Source organism: Meriones unguiculatus, chromosome 16 (genome assembly GCF_030254825.1).
Source record: "Meriones unguiculatus strain TT.TT164.6M chromosome 16, Bangor_MerUng_6.1, whole genome shotgun sequence".
Classification (NCBI taxonomy): domain Eukaryota; kingdom Metazoa; phylum Chordata; class Mammalia; order Rodentia; family Muridae; genus Meriones; species Meriones unguiculatus.
The window spans coordinates 23,623,064-23,640,847 of NC_083363.1; the positions used below are offsets into that span (position 1 = coordinate 23,623,064).

The following is a 17,784-nucleotide window of genomic DNA, read 5'->3' on the forward strand; positions in this document are numbered from 1 at the left end:
CACATGGGTGCCCCAGTGAGCTATCCCATACGGGACTCAGTCTCACTCCAGACAAGAGGTTGAAGGGGAGGCATGACCTGAAGGCATTCCAGGGGCCCCCTCCTCTCACTGAGTGTGGAGAGATCGCGTTTGACTGCTGTGTTCTGAGACACCAAAATGTATCTGGTTCTCCTGGGAGGTAAATCTGAATTCTAAATTCAGTTCTGGTTCAAAAAGAGTTCTCCTGGTGAGTTTTTCCCTGTACTTTTGCTTTACATTGGAATGCCATTTACGAAAGACATAGTTTTCTGGTTTAGTCTGAGCAAGTGGCAAGCCCAACTAGAATGATTTGGTGGTGGACCAGTTTGCGTGCCTCTGGACCACAGACTCCATGGCCAGAGCTGGGAATCTGGCAGAGGCTAGAGTCTGAATGGGTCCTAACAGGCTGTGACTTCATGTGGTGGTTCACTGACGGTTCAGAGTCCACCTGTTGTCAAGAACCACCTAAGTCTCCCAAGAGGGAAAGACAACTGGTGACCAAAGCAAGTTCCTCTCTGGATAGTGCTTGTCCATGCCAGGTGTGGGGGTGCGGGTGGGGGTGTTGATCTTTCTGTTTATCTGTCCTGTCTTGTCCCTTCTGTCTGTCTCAAGGATAGAAGCGCCAGTCTGCCCTCCAGGCCCTTTGACTTAGTGACAACCAGAAGCCAACCTGGGGTATGTGCCTCACCGTTCAGGGAACACTTCCCCCGTGTCACAGGCGCAGTGTTAATCCCTTTCCTGGGAAAATGTCGACAGTTCCAGTAAACTCTGCCCTCGTTCTTTTGTCTGCAAACCTACCCTCCTTTCTTCCTAGGACAAGGGTTCTCCAGCTATATGAGCTTCCCAGAGTTACATAAACTTATCTTCACAATGGGGACCAACTATTACAAAGCTCCCCTACAATGCATATTAAATTGCTCCACAGTTTTGGGGATAATTTTGGTGTTACCTCCACTAAGGGAAAATGTCGACAGTTCCAGTAAATTCTGTCCTCATTCTTTTGTCTGCAAATGTACCCTCCTTTCTTCCTAGGACAAGGGTTCTCCAGCTATATGAGCTTCCTGGCGTTACATAAACTTGTCTCCACAATGGGGACCAACTATTCCGTGTCTTCCCTACAATGCATATTAAATTTCCCCACAGTTTTGGGGATAATTACGGTGTTACCTCCACTAAGGGAAAACTGCATGCTTTTTGTGAGGTCAGTTGGCCCTCATATGAAGTGGGCTGGCCAGCCACAGGGTCCCTGGATCCCACCGTTGTCCGAGCCATGTGGCTAAGGTCACAGGAACCCCAGAACACCTCTACCAGATCCCTTATTTTGATCATTGGCTAATTGTTGTACCAAATCCTCACGCCTGGCTCAAAATCTGAGCCCTCTGAAACCTGGAAAGTCTTGTTAGTTCACCCTGACCAGCTTAGCCTCTGTAGAAAATGAAGATTCTCTTCTGCCGTATATTTCTCACCCCACTCCCAGGTCCTCCCACTTCTCCACAGCTAATTCCACTTCCCTCCTGCTCCTCCTGCCTTTCTCCTCATCCACCTCCTCCAACACTGAACTGAAGAATTTACAGAAGAAAAAAAAAAAAAGGCTGAGCAGTGGTGGTGCACACCTTTAACCCTAGCACTCAGGAAGCAGAGGCAGGCTGTTATCTGTGAATTAGAAGCCAGTCTGCTTTACAGGGAGAGAAAAAATTCATGGGTTGGCCAGGCATAGTGGCATACAAAATTAATCCCAGCACTCAGGAGACAGAGGCAGGAGTATCTCTTGATCTACACAGAGTTCCAGGCCAGCCAAGACTACATACTGAGAGCCTGTCTCAAGAAGTAGGCTCCCCGGGACAGCCTTACTAGAACTTAAGTCAAGGGGAACAAGAGTGTTTGGAGGTGGACACAGCTAGAGCTAAAGATGTGTTCTGCGATGTGGAGTCTGACCATGTTGCAAGAAGCCAACTACTAAGAATTTCAGAATATCCAAGTTTTTGTTTTTGTTTTTTTAAGGACTGTATATAAGGGTTATATTTTCCTCGCTAGGCTTTTGCATATGGCTGCAGTTTTTAAATCTGTAAAGTTCTGGCAGAAGTATAAGCCATTACAGGATGCTTTCATCCATATAAATGGGATAGCAAAGAACTTCACTCATTATACTGAAATTACAACTACCATATTTATACTGAGGAGGTTCAAAGATGCCACTGATCGCCTTCCTAGGACTGACCCTCCCCAGAAACAACCAGGGAAGACTGGCTTTTATTTTCCAGCAGTAAGTGGGCACCACACCTAAGCCTCACAAAAACCTATACATCTCAAGTCAGGTGCATGGCGCACACCTGTAGCTCCAGCACTCATGGAGGCAGAAACAGGCAGATCTCTAAATTCAAAGCCAGCCTGGCCTATAAAGCAAGTCCAGGACACCAAGGCTACACAGAGAAACCCTGTCTTAAAAACAAACAAAACAACAGTAACAAAAATCTCTCCCCTCTCCTGCTACTTTTTAAGAAAGTACAGGAGCACTAAATTCCACCCATTCCTTTTGAGTTGCGTTTTTGGGATCCCATAGGTATGTGATTACGTGGTCCTTCTTGCCTTCATCAATTAGTGTAGAAGTGCAGAGAATCAAGCATTCAAGAGACTGAGACAGGGTGGTGAATTCACAACCACCCTAGCTGCAGAGATCTTGTCTCAAACAATAGAGGGAAAACCTTTTTCCTCAACTATGTCAAAATTAGAAAATTTTGGTAATGAGAAAAACAAAGCTTTAAATAGGGCTAGAAATATAGTTCAGTTGGGAGTGTGCTTGCCTGGCATACAAGAAGCCTTCGGTTCAGTCTCCAGCATTTTATAAACCAGGAGGTGGAGGGTCAGGTTAGAGCTAGGTCGATAGAGTTGAAACAGTGCTTGCTTAGCATGCTCAAAGCCCCAGGTCATGAAGTCTAAGCTCCACATAAGCCAGGTGTGGTGCACGACTATAATTCCAACACTAGGAAGGGAGTGACAGAGGATCAGAAGTTAAAGATCTCCTTGGATGCATAAAGTTCACACCTAGGCTGGGCTACAAGACCCTAGTTTAATTTTTTTAAGGTATTTCAAGGTCATCCTTAGCTATATAGTGAATTTAAGATCAGCCCTGGCTGTAAGAGTCTCTTAAGCAAGAAACAGGATCCATGTCCCTTTGACCATGGGTAGTTTTGTTTCTATGTTAATGCCTCAATACATGAAAAAAAAAATTTAATAGCTCTAGTTTGAAACTCACTATGTAGAACAGGCTGCCCTTGAACTTGTGGCAGTCCTCCTGCCTCTGCATCTCAAGTGCTGGGACCACAAGTATGCAGCAATTCTCAAGGTGAGATTCTGATTTTACTGTCTAGGTGAGATCTAGGTGTGGCTATTTTTTAACGTCCCTGAAGTGATCCTGCCATGTGACTAAGACTGAGAACTGCTATAATACTGTATCCTTCAGTGGACAGACAAATGTAGCCTACAGTTTGCTGTTTTTTATTTACCAAGTTTTGACAGAAATCCCCAAAAATAGAATTCAGAAAAAATTGTAAGTTGATTATGCACCAGAAGTCTCAGGTGGAGTGAACAAGGATCTTATGTGAGTTTTAAACAAGCTAATTAAAAGTGTTTTATAACTACTTAAAACTGAAGCTGGTGAGGCTGGAGAGATGGTTCAGTGGTCAACAGCACTGGCTATTCTTCCAGTGGACTTGAGTTCTGTTCCCAGCACCCACATGGCTGCTCACAGCCATCTGTAACTTCAGCTTCAGGAAATCTAATGCCCTATTCTGCCCTCCCTGGGCACTGCCCACAGGTCTGTACAGACATACATGCAGCAAAATGGTAATACACATAAACAATAAAGTAAGACTAAACAAATACACCTGAAGCTCGAACTATATAAAAAGTCAATGTCATGACTGTCCTCCTAACCCATTGAGCAATCTTGTGTTCAACCTGCTAACAATGATTAGATTTGAACTACAAGCTTAGTTTCTGTTTCAAATTATTTATTATATATCATAGTTTGCACAACTTGAGGCTGGTTAAATACAGTTGGTTTTCAAAATCTCTTTGAAATATTTCCTAGATTACTCCACGCAAGTGACCATGAAAATATTTGGCATTTTGAAATTCTGAAACTCTGAACAGGCACTTACATGAAGGGAACATGGCCATTCTTAGAAATCTACATTGAAAATAGCTCCAGGACATGGTTCATGGAACTTTTGGCCAGGGATGGTTGCTGGCCATTTTATCAAAGTGCCATCATAGTAAAACATAACTTGGGCCATTCAGCTTCCTCAGAAAGTAAGGGTAACTGACAGAACTTACACTGAGGTGTATCAAGGAATACTGGTACAAAACCCAATGACCCACGAGTGAACATAGCTCCTACACAGCAGGCTTCATCCTGCCCTTGTATTCCACAGTCCTGTGTCTGTGCTCAGATGACAGTTGCCTTCTTAAGAGACACTGTACAATTGATTAGACTTGAGTGGGCTTGTTTGTTTGTTTGTTTGTTTTTCAATAGACCAGGTGAAGTTTACATCTGAGTCTGAACTAGCCAGTAGTCCACTCAACGAGAAACTGTCCAGACCTGGGCACTTGCATGATGATGCTTCACAGTCCTCTCGAGCCCTCTCCTTCCCAGTGAATACAAGCACACACAAGGAAAGAGTCCTTAAATTAAACTTTATATACATGTTTCAGAGTATTTACGGAGAAGTGATATGGGTTTTACAAGCTCTAAAATGCCAACATGTCAGCGCGACACTGCAGAACCTACATGGTGATACAGAAAGTAATTGAAAAAAGGTTAACGGGGGAAGAGGGCCACAATGACATGCCATGTAATTCCTTGGGTGAAAATTTAACATACCTCAGAGACCCCAAAGATTACAATTCAGGAGGCCATGAAATGATCCAGAAGCACCCACCATGCAACATCAGGTTGGTTCTGATACACATGTAAAAACAAACACAATTCTCAAAGATACTGAGGAGCCGCGCCTTAAAACTTTGCAGGACATAAGGGCGGCTCAGGTTTTCTCATTTTATTTGAACAAAATATTTATTTTTTGCACATAGTGAATAAGAGGTAATCATTAGCATGAAAAAGAAAGATTTTCAACATTATGCACAAGGAAAGCAAAATTACAAATACCAGCCTACACACATGGAGATCTTTAATGTTTATGCTGACGCATCTGAGTGCTTATCAGTGTGCAGTAAAAAAGAAAACAAAAAAGGCAGCTTAAGAATTCTCCAGTGTTTCCAAGAAAGCACTTTTTAAAATGTATGTACACAGAGAACCTTTACTCATCCTGTAAAATAAACGCAGCACTTCAGGATAAGGAAGACTGGCAGACATGGAGTCGGACTTTCCCCACGCTGTGACCATCTTTAACCTGCTGAGCTTCACCTCTTGGCTACAGCTTCTGTTCTTGCTCTCTGTCCTATTTGGCTTACATCTCAGGCTGTTCTGCAGACGCCTGTGATTCCGGAGATTCAAATCGCTGGTGAAAATTTGTCCTCTGTTTCCTCAGTTTTTCGGGTGCTTTTCTCCACAGGATGTTCTCCTCGGGGAAAATGCAGGATACAACAGTTCTCTGTTGTGTCTTAGGTTTTACCATGAAAATACCAACTGCAGCTTCAATTTTGAGCTAAAAAACAATCTCTGTTCCTCTGTACTGCCCCTTTCTTGACTGACTCCTTTCCTTCCCCCTGCATTCCTGTTCAAAGCCACCAAAATCTAACCCAGCACAAAGTCCTAGCTGTCAAATCTGTGGATCCCCTTCCTCCAACCAAGGTCAAGCCCTTGTCATGGTCTTAGAGCATTGAATCTACTTCCTGGGAATCAGCATTTGTTGTGAAATCCACTTCCAAGTCATCCTTCATATTGCCATGTTACTTGTGTTTATCTGTACACTTAGCGTGCCTGTGTGTGTCTCATGTCCCACAGCATACATGTGAAGCTGAAGGACAACTTCTGGGATTTGGGTCTCTCCTTCTACCCTGGGGTTGTGGGGCATGAACTCAGGTCTTCCAAGAACCTAGTCCATATCCACATTGCTGAACAGCACTACACAAACATCTTTCACCTAAGTGGCTCAGCTATAAACTGTAGTCTCAGACTAAACAGACACCTTTGTTCACTGCTTGCAAAAGGAAAAACGCACCATTCAGTGTGGGCAGCCCAGAGTGACTTGGTCAAGGTATTTTACTATTATCAAGCATCAAGTCCTTGTCCAAAGACAAAATAGTAAAAATGCCCTATATAAGCAAGCTAGAAACGATAAAAATTCATAATGTCACTTTGAAACAATTGCCAATGATATTAATTGTAATTGCTTTATCTTGATGAAATCTAAGACGGTCTCATTTTTATAGAACCAACAATGTTGACAGCAGTACCTAATTGCTTTGACAGAAATTGTTTTTAAGCTGGGGATAGTAGTTACACTCTTAAGAACATTTGTGAAGCAAAGGCAGGCGAATCTCTGAGTTCAAGACTAGCCTGGTCTACATAGCAAGTTTCAGGGCAGGCAGGGCTACACAGAGACCCTGTTAAAAATTAATAAATAATAATAATAGTCATAGTTTTTACATGTAAAACTAATGTAAAGGGAAAAGCCATTCTTTTCTAAGGCTGCTATCTGAAAACTTCAAAAATAACAGAGAATGATCTTCTTGGTTCAAAGTGAGTTTTACTTACTGCCTTTCTTTATAAATTTGGAATACAAGGTACAGAACAGAACATAAAAGAAATCAAGCAGTAGACAAACAACGATTTTAGCATCAATTCAAAACACTCGAAAAATTTTTGATAGAGAGTTTTAATTTTTAAAGGTATTTGCACAAGGGCACCAAGACAATGCAATAGAGAAGTAATTCTCTTTTGGGTAAATGGTGCTGGGGCAAATCGAAGTTAACCTTCAAAAGAACAAGACTGAAAGACTACCTCACACCCAACAGAGATTTATTCAAAATAAAAAATAACCTCAGTGAGTACAACACAAAAATTCTTAGCACAAGACACAAATATAGCTTCATGACCTTCACTTAGGCTGTGATTTCTCAAAAGCACAAGTAATAAAATAAAATTTAAAAATAGATAATAGATAAATTGGAATTCATCAAAATTTAAAATTTTAAGTTGGGTATGGTGGTGCACACCTGTAATCCCAGCACTCAGGGAGGCAGAGGCAGGCGGATCTCTGAGTTCAAAGCCAGTCTGGTGTACAAAGTGAGTTCAGGACAGTCAAGGCTACACAGAGAAACTGTGTCTCAAAAAACAAACAAACAAAAAATTGTAAAGCTGGCATGGTAGTGCATACCCATTAACACAACACTTAGGATGTGGAGCCAAGATCAGCAATTCAAGGTTAGCCTTGGCTATAGAGTCCCTGTCTTTAAAAAAGAAAGAAAGAAAGGAAGGAAGGAAGAAATTAAAAACCATGAGATAACAGTTCATACTCAGACATGCTGTTACATGGAGGGCTCCTAGCAGCATGCTCAATAATGCAGTCATCAAAGGACAAATATTGTGCAACTACTTATACAAAATAGCTAGAGCAGATAAAGCGACAGGAAGCAGATTAGAGGTCACCAAGGAGAGAGCAGTGACCACTAATAGAATATAAAGTTTCTGTTCAGAGTGAGATAAAAACTTTGAAAATATAGTGTGATTAAGATTAAAATACATAAGAATTACCATTAGGTTGTATGGCTAAAATGACAAATTAAGGTTGGCAATTCATTAAGGGCGCTTGTCACCAAAATCGCTGACCTGAGTTTGATCCCTAGAACCTAACATGATGGAAGGAAAGAACCAACTTTCACGAGCTGTCCTATGACCTCTATTCATGTGCTCTGGCATGCACTCTCCCCCAACCCCACAGAAATGTTTAAAAAAAAATTTAACATGGAAAATGCCTTTAAATCTTTGCTACCTATATTTTCAATAATACATCAATTACAAAAAATTAAGTAGGCAAATTTTTTCTGTTATAAGTCAGAATAACAAACATAATAATCATTATTAATAACCTTACAATGAGTTACTACTAATCTGAAGACCATGGAGGACTTCAGAATACCCAGGAATAATATATCTGGAAAGCAAAACAAACGCCTTTTATAAACAAGGACAAGAAGAGATCTTTCTTGAATGGAGCTAAAATATCTTTAAATTTAAAATACAGTTGAAGAGAATGAGGTCGGGTACTTGCTACCAGAGCCTTGAAAAGACAGTTCAGTGAAAGGAACCACATTCAAAGGCCACAGTGTGATTCCACTTATATGCAGTGTCCAAATAGAAAACAAAGTGGATCTGTAGATGAGGGCTTTGCAGGTAGTGGATCCTGTTTCTGTTCAAAGGAATAATGTTCTCAAGTGAATGGTGAGGGCTGTAGGACTCTGCAAACATAGTAAGCAACAATGAACTAGATTAGGGCCAATTTTATGGTGTATGTACAACTTAATTAGAATATTCAAAAGGAATGAAGAGGTGCATGCCACAGATAAGCCACAAGAACGGAAGAAGCCAGAATAGACTACATGACCTTTGCTTTAAGACAAAGGTGACACTGTAGCCAATGAGACAAAGGATGACGTGTTCAATATATGCCCAGGGTTAATTATAGATCCAAGTGTGGGGGCACATTTGACTTCTACAACACCGGAAGCAAAATCAATTCTAAATGAACTAAGGACCAGGACAGGACATATAATGTAAAAAGTAGGTGAAAGAAAAAGGAGTAACTTTGTATCCTGGCTGTAGCTAGAAAATGTCCAAACTAGACCTGACTGAAGAAAACAAAACAACAACAACAAAACATCAAACAACTGCCAGTGAGAAGACAGAAATAGAAAATTGAGTGGAGGAGCTGGAGAGATAGATGGCTCAGAGGTTAAGAGCACTGGCTGTTCTTCCAGAGGCCCTGAGTTCAATTCTCAGTAACGACACAGTGGCTCATAACTATCTATGAGATCTGGTGCCCTTTTCTGGCTTGCAGACAAACATGCAGGCAGAATACTGCATACATAATAAATCTTAAAAAAAAAAAAAGACTGAACGGAAAGTCAAGTCAAAAGAAAATATAGGAAATTTTTAAAAAGTCAAAAAAGAACCTGGGCATGATGTCAGACATCTTTAACTCAATTGCTCTGAATGTGAGGCAGACATAGGCATATCTCTACGAGTGGAAAGATAGACTGGTCTACACACCACTGAGTTCCAGTCCAGCAAAGGCTACATAGTGAGACCCTGTCTTTAAAAAAATAAAAGAAAGAAATAAAAATAAAAGAAAAATTAAAGAACAACTCTACAACCAAACAAATAAGACCTTTTTTCCTCTTTAGATAGGCTCTCATGCAGCCCAGACTAGCTCAAACTCAGAATCCCAAAGGCTAGGATTATAGCATACCATACCAAGTCACAAAAGATTCTCATCAAAAACATGGAAAAAAAAGAGGCCAGGAGATGGCTCAGCAGGTAAAGTGCTTGCCATACGAGCTCCATAACCCATGTAGGAACGGAACCCACATTAAAAAGCCAGATGTGGCTCATAGCTGTGAACCCAGCCCCAGCACTCTAACAGCAGGATAGAAGGTGGAAACTGGAAAATCAGGTAGACCATCACATATGCTGACAGTGGCAAAAATAATCTGAGTCCCTGAATCTAAATGAAGAAGGAGCGAACGAAATCCAGAAAAGCTGTCCTTTGACCTCCACAAGCTTTCTGCATGCCCAAATGCAGATTCACACACAAATCAAAGAAAAAGATATCTTAAATATATAAAAAGTCCTACACACCAATAAGAAAGTCGATTAATCCAGGCCCAAGGTGCGCACTTTTAATCCCAGCACTTGGGAAGCAGAGGCAGGTGAATTTCTGTAAATTCAAGGCCAGCCTGCTCTACAGAGAAGGACAGTCAAGGCTGCACAATGTCAATTTTGCAAACTGAGCAAAACTTGAAACCAGTCAAGACAGTCTTTAGTAGGTGAATGGGAGAAATAAATATGCTGGTATCCATACAAAAGACATACACACATGTTTTGAGACAGCCTCCTTCTGTAGCTCAGGCTAGCCTGGAAATCACTATGTATGTAGCCTAGGGTAGCCTCAAACTTGAGGCAAACCACCAGCCTCTTAGGCATTCCAAATGCTGAAAAGTATAGACATGGCCAGCACAAAAGAGTATTTAATATTAAAAACAAATGTGCTACCAAGTCACAAAAAGATACTAAGGAACATCAAATAGACATAGAAACTAATCTAAAAACTAATCTACATCATGTATGATTCCAACCACAAGGCATTCTGAAAAGGTAAATCATAAAGAGTAAAAAGCTCAGCAGTGGCCTCCAGTGAGGCAGGAACAGGGGAAGCAGAGGGGCCACTGAGGAGGACTAAGCCGTTCGGCAGGGGATTCAAACGACGGAGTCAGAACACTGTGTCTGTCAGAGCCCGTGCAACATGGAACATCAAGAGTGAACCCTAACTAAAGCTGTGAACCAATCTGGTTCATCAGTTCTTTGCTTTAATTAAGATAGGATCTTATGTAGCCCAGGTTAGCCTTGAGCTCCCTCTGTAGCTGAAGATAACCCTAACCTCCTCATCTACTGCCCAAGCACTGGGATTACAGACACATACCACCAAATCTAGCTTTGGTCCATTAATTTTTTAAAAATCTACCAAACTAAATTGGGCATAGTGGTTCATGCATTCAATTGCAGAGCTCAGGAGGCTGAGGTGAAGACTAAATCACTGTAGTCTAAAGCCAGCTTAGGTTACATGACCCTACCTCAACATATAGTAAAAACAGGCAAAGTTATATATGAGGCCTGGTGAAGAGGCAATATAAAGAATTTGGAGTTTACCCACTTTTTTCTGAAACTCTAAACTGCTCTAAAACAATTAAGGGTTAGCCAGGTACGACAGTGCAGCCCAGCAATCCCAGTATGTCACAGGTGGAGGCAGGAGAAGGACAATACAGGGAGTTTGAGGCCAGCTGGGCTGATGAGACAAGAAGAAAGGACGAGAAGTTTACACATTATTGAGTAAAGAAAAGACAACAGAAACAGATGTCTTAAATGTATCTAGCTGTATAGACAGACACATTCCAAAAGAGCTGAGGCCTGCCCCAGCGTGAGGAGAAAGCAAATGAGATACAATGACAGCACAGAAGAGCAAGCTACAAAGAGTCAGAAAGAAGCCTTGCCTCACCAGACAACTGCTCCACGCTCTCCAAAGCTCTAGACTAAAGAGCAATCTCTCCAAAGCTTACAACACAGCCACCAGCAAAAATACTCATGAAATTCAGACTCTGCCACTAAAATCCTTCCATGGAAGGGATCTTCGTTACCTTTCTAATCATCAAGGATTTTAGTTGACCTTCAGAAAAAAATTCTATTTCTAATATAAGCATTCAAATTTAGTTACAGTATAGACTATTTTGGTAACTAATTCAAATATCCTAAAATTAGGTAACTCTGCCAAACAAAAGTTTACCTTTCCTGAAACAGATTCTCCATCGTAAAAGAGATAGTGTTTTTCTACTTTGCCATCTTCAGTTTTCATTTCTGCCATTTTCCTGGTTTCCCCATCGTTAAGGGCAACATCAGTCTCACAAATGGGACCAAAAAAGCCTCCAAGGAAACTCTGAAATAAGATAGAAATGCTTATGATTATCATGTTTAAACAGTCACTACATTTCGAAATTCAAACTTAATTACTTTTAACATAAAGACAAGCGTTTACTAATCTATGAGTTAACAAGAAATAAAATATCAGGTTCTAAATCAAGATACATCAAAACTGAATGGAGGGGCTTGCCTCCCACACATGCACCCGATCCCCAGCACGCCACAAAGCAAAGCGCCAACCCCACTGAGCACAGTTAACCCTGAGGTTAACTTACAATTTGGAGAATAGATCATGTTACAATTCTTACCACCAAAATGAGAAAAAACTTGAATATGCTATAACTTCAACCATTCCCACAGGTAACCTACATAACAATCAAATACTAACTTATCCAAAACGTCGGAACTCAATTCCTGACAACCAAGTTTGAAAAGCTGTGTCTTATTATAATGAGATGAGGCTCTTCATCAGAGAAAAACCTGCAGTCAGAACTACCCCCTTCAGGCCCCAGTGGCTAATTACCATCAAGTCTCTGCTTCATCAGGGCTGGACAGAATGTGTCACACCACATAAGACTTTTGAGTAAACCTGAAATTAACATCAGGCGCTAGTCAAATCCTATAAATATTTCCAAAGAAAACATACAAGCTCTGTTCCTTGAGATGCCTGCTTCCCACTGGCAAAGCACACTAGCTGGCAATAGGAGTGAGCGGACACCCATAATGTTCTGACATCTAGATACAGCTATGGAGTGCTGTGGTCACCACCAGCGACGTTCTAGTCTTTAAGATGTGAGATACAGCTTCCCATCAAGCTGGCCTACGTCCTTTCTTGTGTGTGTGCTCTCACATGGGGTCCTTCTGTGTTGCTCGATTTGGTCTCTACCTAGAAAGCTCGAGCAGTCCTGACTGAGGACTGCCTTCCAAGCCTCTTCCACAGGCACACCTCTTCACACCAGCGTCTATATCCTCGTTCCTGCTCTGTTCTGCACAAAAACCAAAGTGATCTTTAAAAAACACTCATCTGATAACCATGTTAAGTAAAGCACTCTCAAAATGACAAACCCCACAAACTCTCCTATATAGAATCTATATTTAACTACAGTGTACATATGCAAACACACACACACACAACGAAAGCAGACAGGAAGTACTTAGGAGGCGGATGCGACTCGCAAGGAAGGGAGGGGAATGATGACAAGGGAGAGCTTACAAATTAAATATAAGCAAAGTACAATGATGTAAGTATAAAAATGTCCTAATGGAGCTGGCACATGCCTGAAATGTGCACTCTAGGAGGTAGAGGCAGGCAGATCTCTGTGAGTATGAGGTTAGCCTGGTCTACAAGCGAGTTCCAGGACAGCCAGGGCTACATAGAGAAACCCTGTCTTGGAAAAGAGAGAGAGAGTCCATCGTGGCAGAAAGGCACACAGCAAGGCAGCAAGCAGAGGCACAGTGGTGGGACCAAGAAGCCCACAGGGCACATTTCCAACTGCATGCTGAAAGTGAAGAGAATGAACTGGGGTGTAGCGAGGCTGTGAACTTTCAGCCCACCCAGCAAGGCTGAACCTCCCATAACCTCCCCCAAAATAGTCCCCAGCCACTGGGGGCCAAGTGTCTCAGACACCTGAAAGTGTGGGGCACATTCTCTTCTAACCACCACAATCATGGTTGACTCGTTTGAGATCATGAGACCCTGTCTCACCCAGGCCACTTTCTCTGGGCATCCTGAGCTTGCTGAAGGATTGGAAGTTAGGATGGCTGGCTTGCCCTCATTCTCTCAGGATTTCCTGGTGTTCAGTCTCACAGTCCTGTATTCCAGGAAACTCCTCAGCTCTGGAACACTTGTGTGGTGTGTTAGGAGCAGTCTTGGTTCAGAAATGACAATTCCTAAATCCATGGATCCACTTTCAGTTCTGGGGAAAAAAAAGATGGTGGCCACTCTGGGCAGGAGGGAAAGAAAAGGGGGCAGCATTGGAGGGCCCAGAGGAGGAAGTTAGGCAGGAAGGCACAGGGAAAAGCCAACCCAATGGTGTGGTTATAAGGGAGAGTCTATCCCAGATTGCTATGGAAGGGACTGGCTGGTGTCTGTCTGGAGCTGGGGCTCACACTCAGCCTGTCAGGATGATGTGAGACCCAAGACCTACACTATCTTCAGCAATGCGTGACCTCGGGACCCTGTCACTTGACTGAAAAAGACTTTCTGAGGAAGAAAGATGTCCCAAAGATTGTGCACATGTGCCTGAGGCCCAGGATGAAAAACCAGGAAAAGACCGGTTTTCTGGTCCAGAAAAAGAAACCCCTCCCGAATTTCTTCAAACAGCCCCTCCTTTCAGAGGAGTGTGGCTCAAAGGTTTTTGTTCGTTTGTTTTGCTCTGTTTGTTTTGTTGTTGTTGTTGTACAGCAAAAGCTAGCTGATACATTCTGAGATCCTAAATCATCACCATCATCATCATCTACCTGTACCAATTCCTGCCTTTTCTCTCTACCCTCTGTAAGTGACAGGAGCACCTACCTAATTGTTCAATGCAAAGGAATCCAAACCAAAGCTTGGGATCATCCCAGACATCTTTCCTCACAAGCTGTACCCACCCATCAGTAAGCCCTGCCTCCCTACCAGACAAATCCAATGTTTTGACATCACAGCAGGACACTGTCGTCTACAAAATTCAAGTCCGAATTTACAACCATGTAATCACGTTACCAAAAAACAAACAAACAAACAAACAAACAAACAAAAACCAAACAGGACTTTCTTACAATGTTCTGAGTAAGTTTATGACTTTGTATTGGGCCGAAGTCACAGCTACTCTGGGTTGTGTAGGGCCTGCAAGCCAGAAATAGCCCAATCCAACCATATGCCCCATTTCCACTGCCTCCTCTTTAGCCCCTCCCTTCCCATTCCACCCTCACAGCTGTCTTCTAAAGCACAGGTTAAATTCTGGGTCACTTCCCCACCTAATCCTCACTACTGGCCTGCATCGTTATGGGAAATAAACAGACTCTCTGGTTTGGTTTACCTTCAACCAGAACTTGCTGTCATTCGAAAAGTTAAGAAAGAAGAGGGTTTGTTCCTAGTCGCTGGCCCCGCCCCTCCGGCTCTCCAGGAAGTTTGCACCTGCTCTCCTCCACAGGGAAGATCATTAGCATACACCGGGTTCTGAAGTTAACCTTTTCAGTGCTTTTGCACATTGCATGTCCCCACATTTCCAACTCAATAGGACAGAAATTATTTTTAATATTATTTTTGTTATTTGAGACAGGGTTTCTCTGTGCAGCCTTGGCCGTCCTGGACTTGCTTTGTAGACTAAACTGGCCTCGAACTCAGAGATATGCCTGCCTCTGCCTCTCAAGTGCTATGGCAGAAATTCTTTTGTCTACTTTTTTGAACATTTCCTCAGAGTCCAGGACTAGAAGCAGTATACACATTTATTGACTGGCCTATTGATTAAGGAATCTAAGGTTGTCTGTCAGAGCTGGATAGAAACAGCCCAGCCTCATTGTTTCACAGAAGGGGAAACAAAGGCACGGGAGTCATGGATCCAGTTGTTTGTCTGCAGACTTACCCAAGAACACCAGCTACGTAGAATTATGTTCTCCTTCGGTCATCGCGGCCATTACTGACAAGGGTAGTTTCCTTCTAAATGTCCCTGCCAAGTTATCATAAAGCGAAATCTCAGCACTCCTTCTGAGGCCCATGCAGATATCCACAATGCAAACCTCTATGAGGGGGTAGCCACAAAACCGGTTCCTGTAACTTCAGCAAAATCACTTAAGGCTAACCTGCCTGCCCTCGCAGGGAGGGTCTGTTCAAGGGAAATGAGACGTTCTAGAGACAGCATTCAAGTAATTGACAGCTGTAGCACCCCCTCCCCCAGGATTTAGCCCAGTTTGCTGTCTCTACGTGAAAAGGGCGTCTCCATAAAGTCTTTACTCGTTTGGTCATGGTGTCTAAGTTACTTTACCGAGTCTATGCTTAATTTATTTGTGTGTGTATATGAAATATTTTCAAAAAACAAACAAACAAATGAACCCCCAAACAAACCCCCAAACAGGGTAGAGTCCTGGAGAGATGGCTCAGCACCCAAGAGGGCTTGCAGAAGATCTAAGTTTGGTTCCTAGCACTGCCTCTAATTCCACCTCCAAGGAATCAATGTCCTCTTCAGGATCCAGGGGCACCCACACACTCACGGCCTTCACCTCCACACCCACACATCTCCAGATAGAGAGGAGTACCAGGATCAGCACCTGCTCTGCTCACCTCCTAGACATTTCCCTGCCGCTCTTCAATCTAGCCCAGGGAGCTTGCCTATAGGTTGCCATTCCCAGATTCACCACCAGAGACCCCCACTCAGCAACTTGCAGAGCTTTTGACTTGTGAGCTGGAGTTTAATTACCGAATCTCACAAACACAGAGTGCCTGATTCTCAGACTCAGGGCTCAGTTAGTTAGGTCCGGAGACAGGAAAACAGCAGAGTACAGCTGGGGCTATTTAGTAAGGAAAACGGACTCATAGCCACCTGTGGCCGCAAAGGTAAGGCTGGAGCAGGTCAGACCCCTGCTGAGTGTGGGTGACTGAGTTTCAAAGTGGACCTAGAAAAGGATTTTCTGGGAGAAGTGCAGGGAGCCGGGCTGGGGGCCAAAAGAGATTTCCATGGTCAGTTCGGGGAAGGGCCTGAGGGCAGATCTGTCTCTGGAAATTGCTGCTCCAAAGGGACCGAGTTCCACCCTGGAGAGCTGACCTTCCAGGATGCAGACCATCATCACTCACATCAAACATGCAACACTCGCTCGCGTGATTTTGTCTTGTGTTTTATTCAGACAAGGTCTCACTGTGTAGCTTTGGCTGTCCTGGAACTCACAGTGTAATTCACCGAGATCCTCCTGCCTCTGTCTCCCAAGTGCTTCACTTTTACTTTTAACCCTGTCGCAGTTACTCCCTGCCTCTTTCTCAAGGTGTTCATTTTCCACAGTGGTAAGCCCGCTTTATTTTTGAGGATGCTTAGAAACCCAGGCTCTTAGGCAAGCTCCCTGTAACTGAACTCCAGAGCCCGAAAGCCTGTTTTCTAATAACTGGGCAGGCTCACCCTTACTGCGGCGCCTCTCCAAGCCACCCGCTCCCACGCTGGGCTCCGGAGCGCGGGTGTCTGTGCCCTGCAGTCTCGCCCCCTCCCCTCGCCCGGTCTGCCATAGGTCTGGAGCCGAGGCCACGCCCCCGACACGCCTCCTCGCTTCCATTGGCCTCTGGCTTTGTCCGCTCGCTGGCCCCCGCCGTGATTGCGGCTCGCCAGTGTTAGTCCCGGGAGGGAGCGCGGGTGGCGGGCCAGGCCGCCGGACAGCCGCAGGTGGGGCCTGGAGCGGTGGCCGGGGCGACACAGCCCCGCAGCCCCGCGCGGGAGCCACGATGCCCCGCGGGGACTCGGAGCAGGTGCGCTACTGCGCGCGCTTCTCCTATCTTTGGCTCAAGTTCTCTCTCATCGTCTACTCCACGGTGTTCTGGGTGAGTGATTCGGATGGAGCCAGGGTCGGGGGTGGGGTATGGGACGGTCTACGCTCCCTCGATGGACCCCCCTACACCCGACCCGGGGTTGAGTCCAGCCTCGGGGAAGTCCCCGGGAGTGCGCGACGGCTCCTCGCCCCACTCACTTCCCTAGGAACCGGGATATGGTGGCGGCCCCAGCTCAGCCCGGTTTCAGTCTCGGCTGCCCACAGGACGCCACTTTGTCTACCTGTGTTGTGCTCATCTATGAACTCCTACCTGCTGGGGTCTAGCTCGCCAGCCGTGTCCGCTGTGCTCCGGTAGGCGGTGGGTACGATGCTGGCCGCGCCCACCACGCCAGCAGGGTGTGACTCCCCATCACCCCGGTGAGAGACCGTCAGCTTTTGTGCTTGCGGCCACCCGGATTCTGGTCCCTACTGTTACTTGCCTGAGCTTTCCCTGGGGCCAAGATGCTTCTCTTGGGTGCTTGCTGTCCTCCTTGATGGAAGGAGGATGCGCTTGCGTTCTAGTCGGAGCGGGGCATTCCACTAGATGATTCTGCAGCTCGGTTGCCCGCGGCACAGAGGATCGGGATGGCAGCGGTGTACACAACCTTGCTTTGAATACCGCCCAC

At 44.3% G+C, this 17,784-nt stretch overlaps 1 protein-coding gene and 1 long non-coding RNA gene across 6 annotated transcripts in view; one reads left to right on the forward strand and one right to left on the reverse strand.

Annotated features, from left to right (window-relative positions):
- Positions 1–4,694: 4,694 nt before the first annotated feature.
- LOC132648366 (uncharacterized) lies at positions 4,695–14,763 on the reverse strand. Of its 2 annotated transcripts, XR_009586758.1 has the most exons (4): positions 14,692–14,763; positions 13,377–13,587; positions 11,538–11,687; positions 4,695–8,439 (listed from the first exon to the last, which is right to left on the reverse strand). It is a non-coding gene; the product is annotated as an uncharacterized LOC132648366 (long non-coding RNA). The 2 variants fall into 2 exon arrangements; XR_009586759.1 differs by lacking the exon at positions 13,377–13,587.
- A 2,171-nt stretch (positions 14,764–16,934) lies between these two features.
- Positions 16,935–17,784, forward strand: part of Tspan15 (tetraspanin 15) — a 36,737-nt gene continuing 35,887 nt past the window's right edge. Inside the window, exon 1 of one of the 4 annotated variants that reach the window (XM_060369469.1) lies at positions 16,935–17,171. In XM_060369469.1, the coding sequence (XP_060225452.1) occupies positions 17,076–17,171 (96 nt within the window). In that variant the 5' untranslated portion in view covers positions 16,935–17,075. The remainder of the gene's footprint in view (positions 17,172–17,784) is intronic. The other 3 variants (XM_060369470.1, XM_060369471.1, XM_021662733.2) reach the window with 3 other exon arrangements.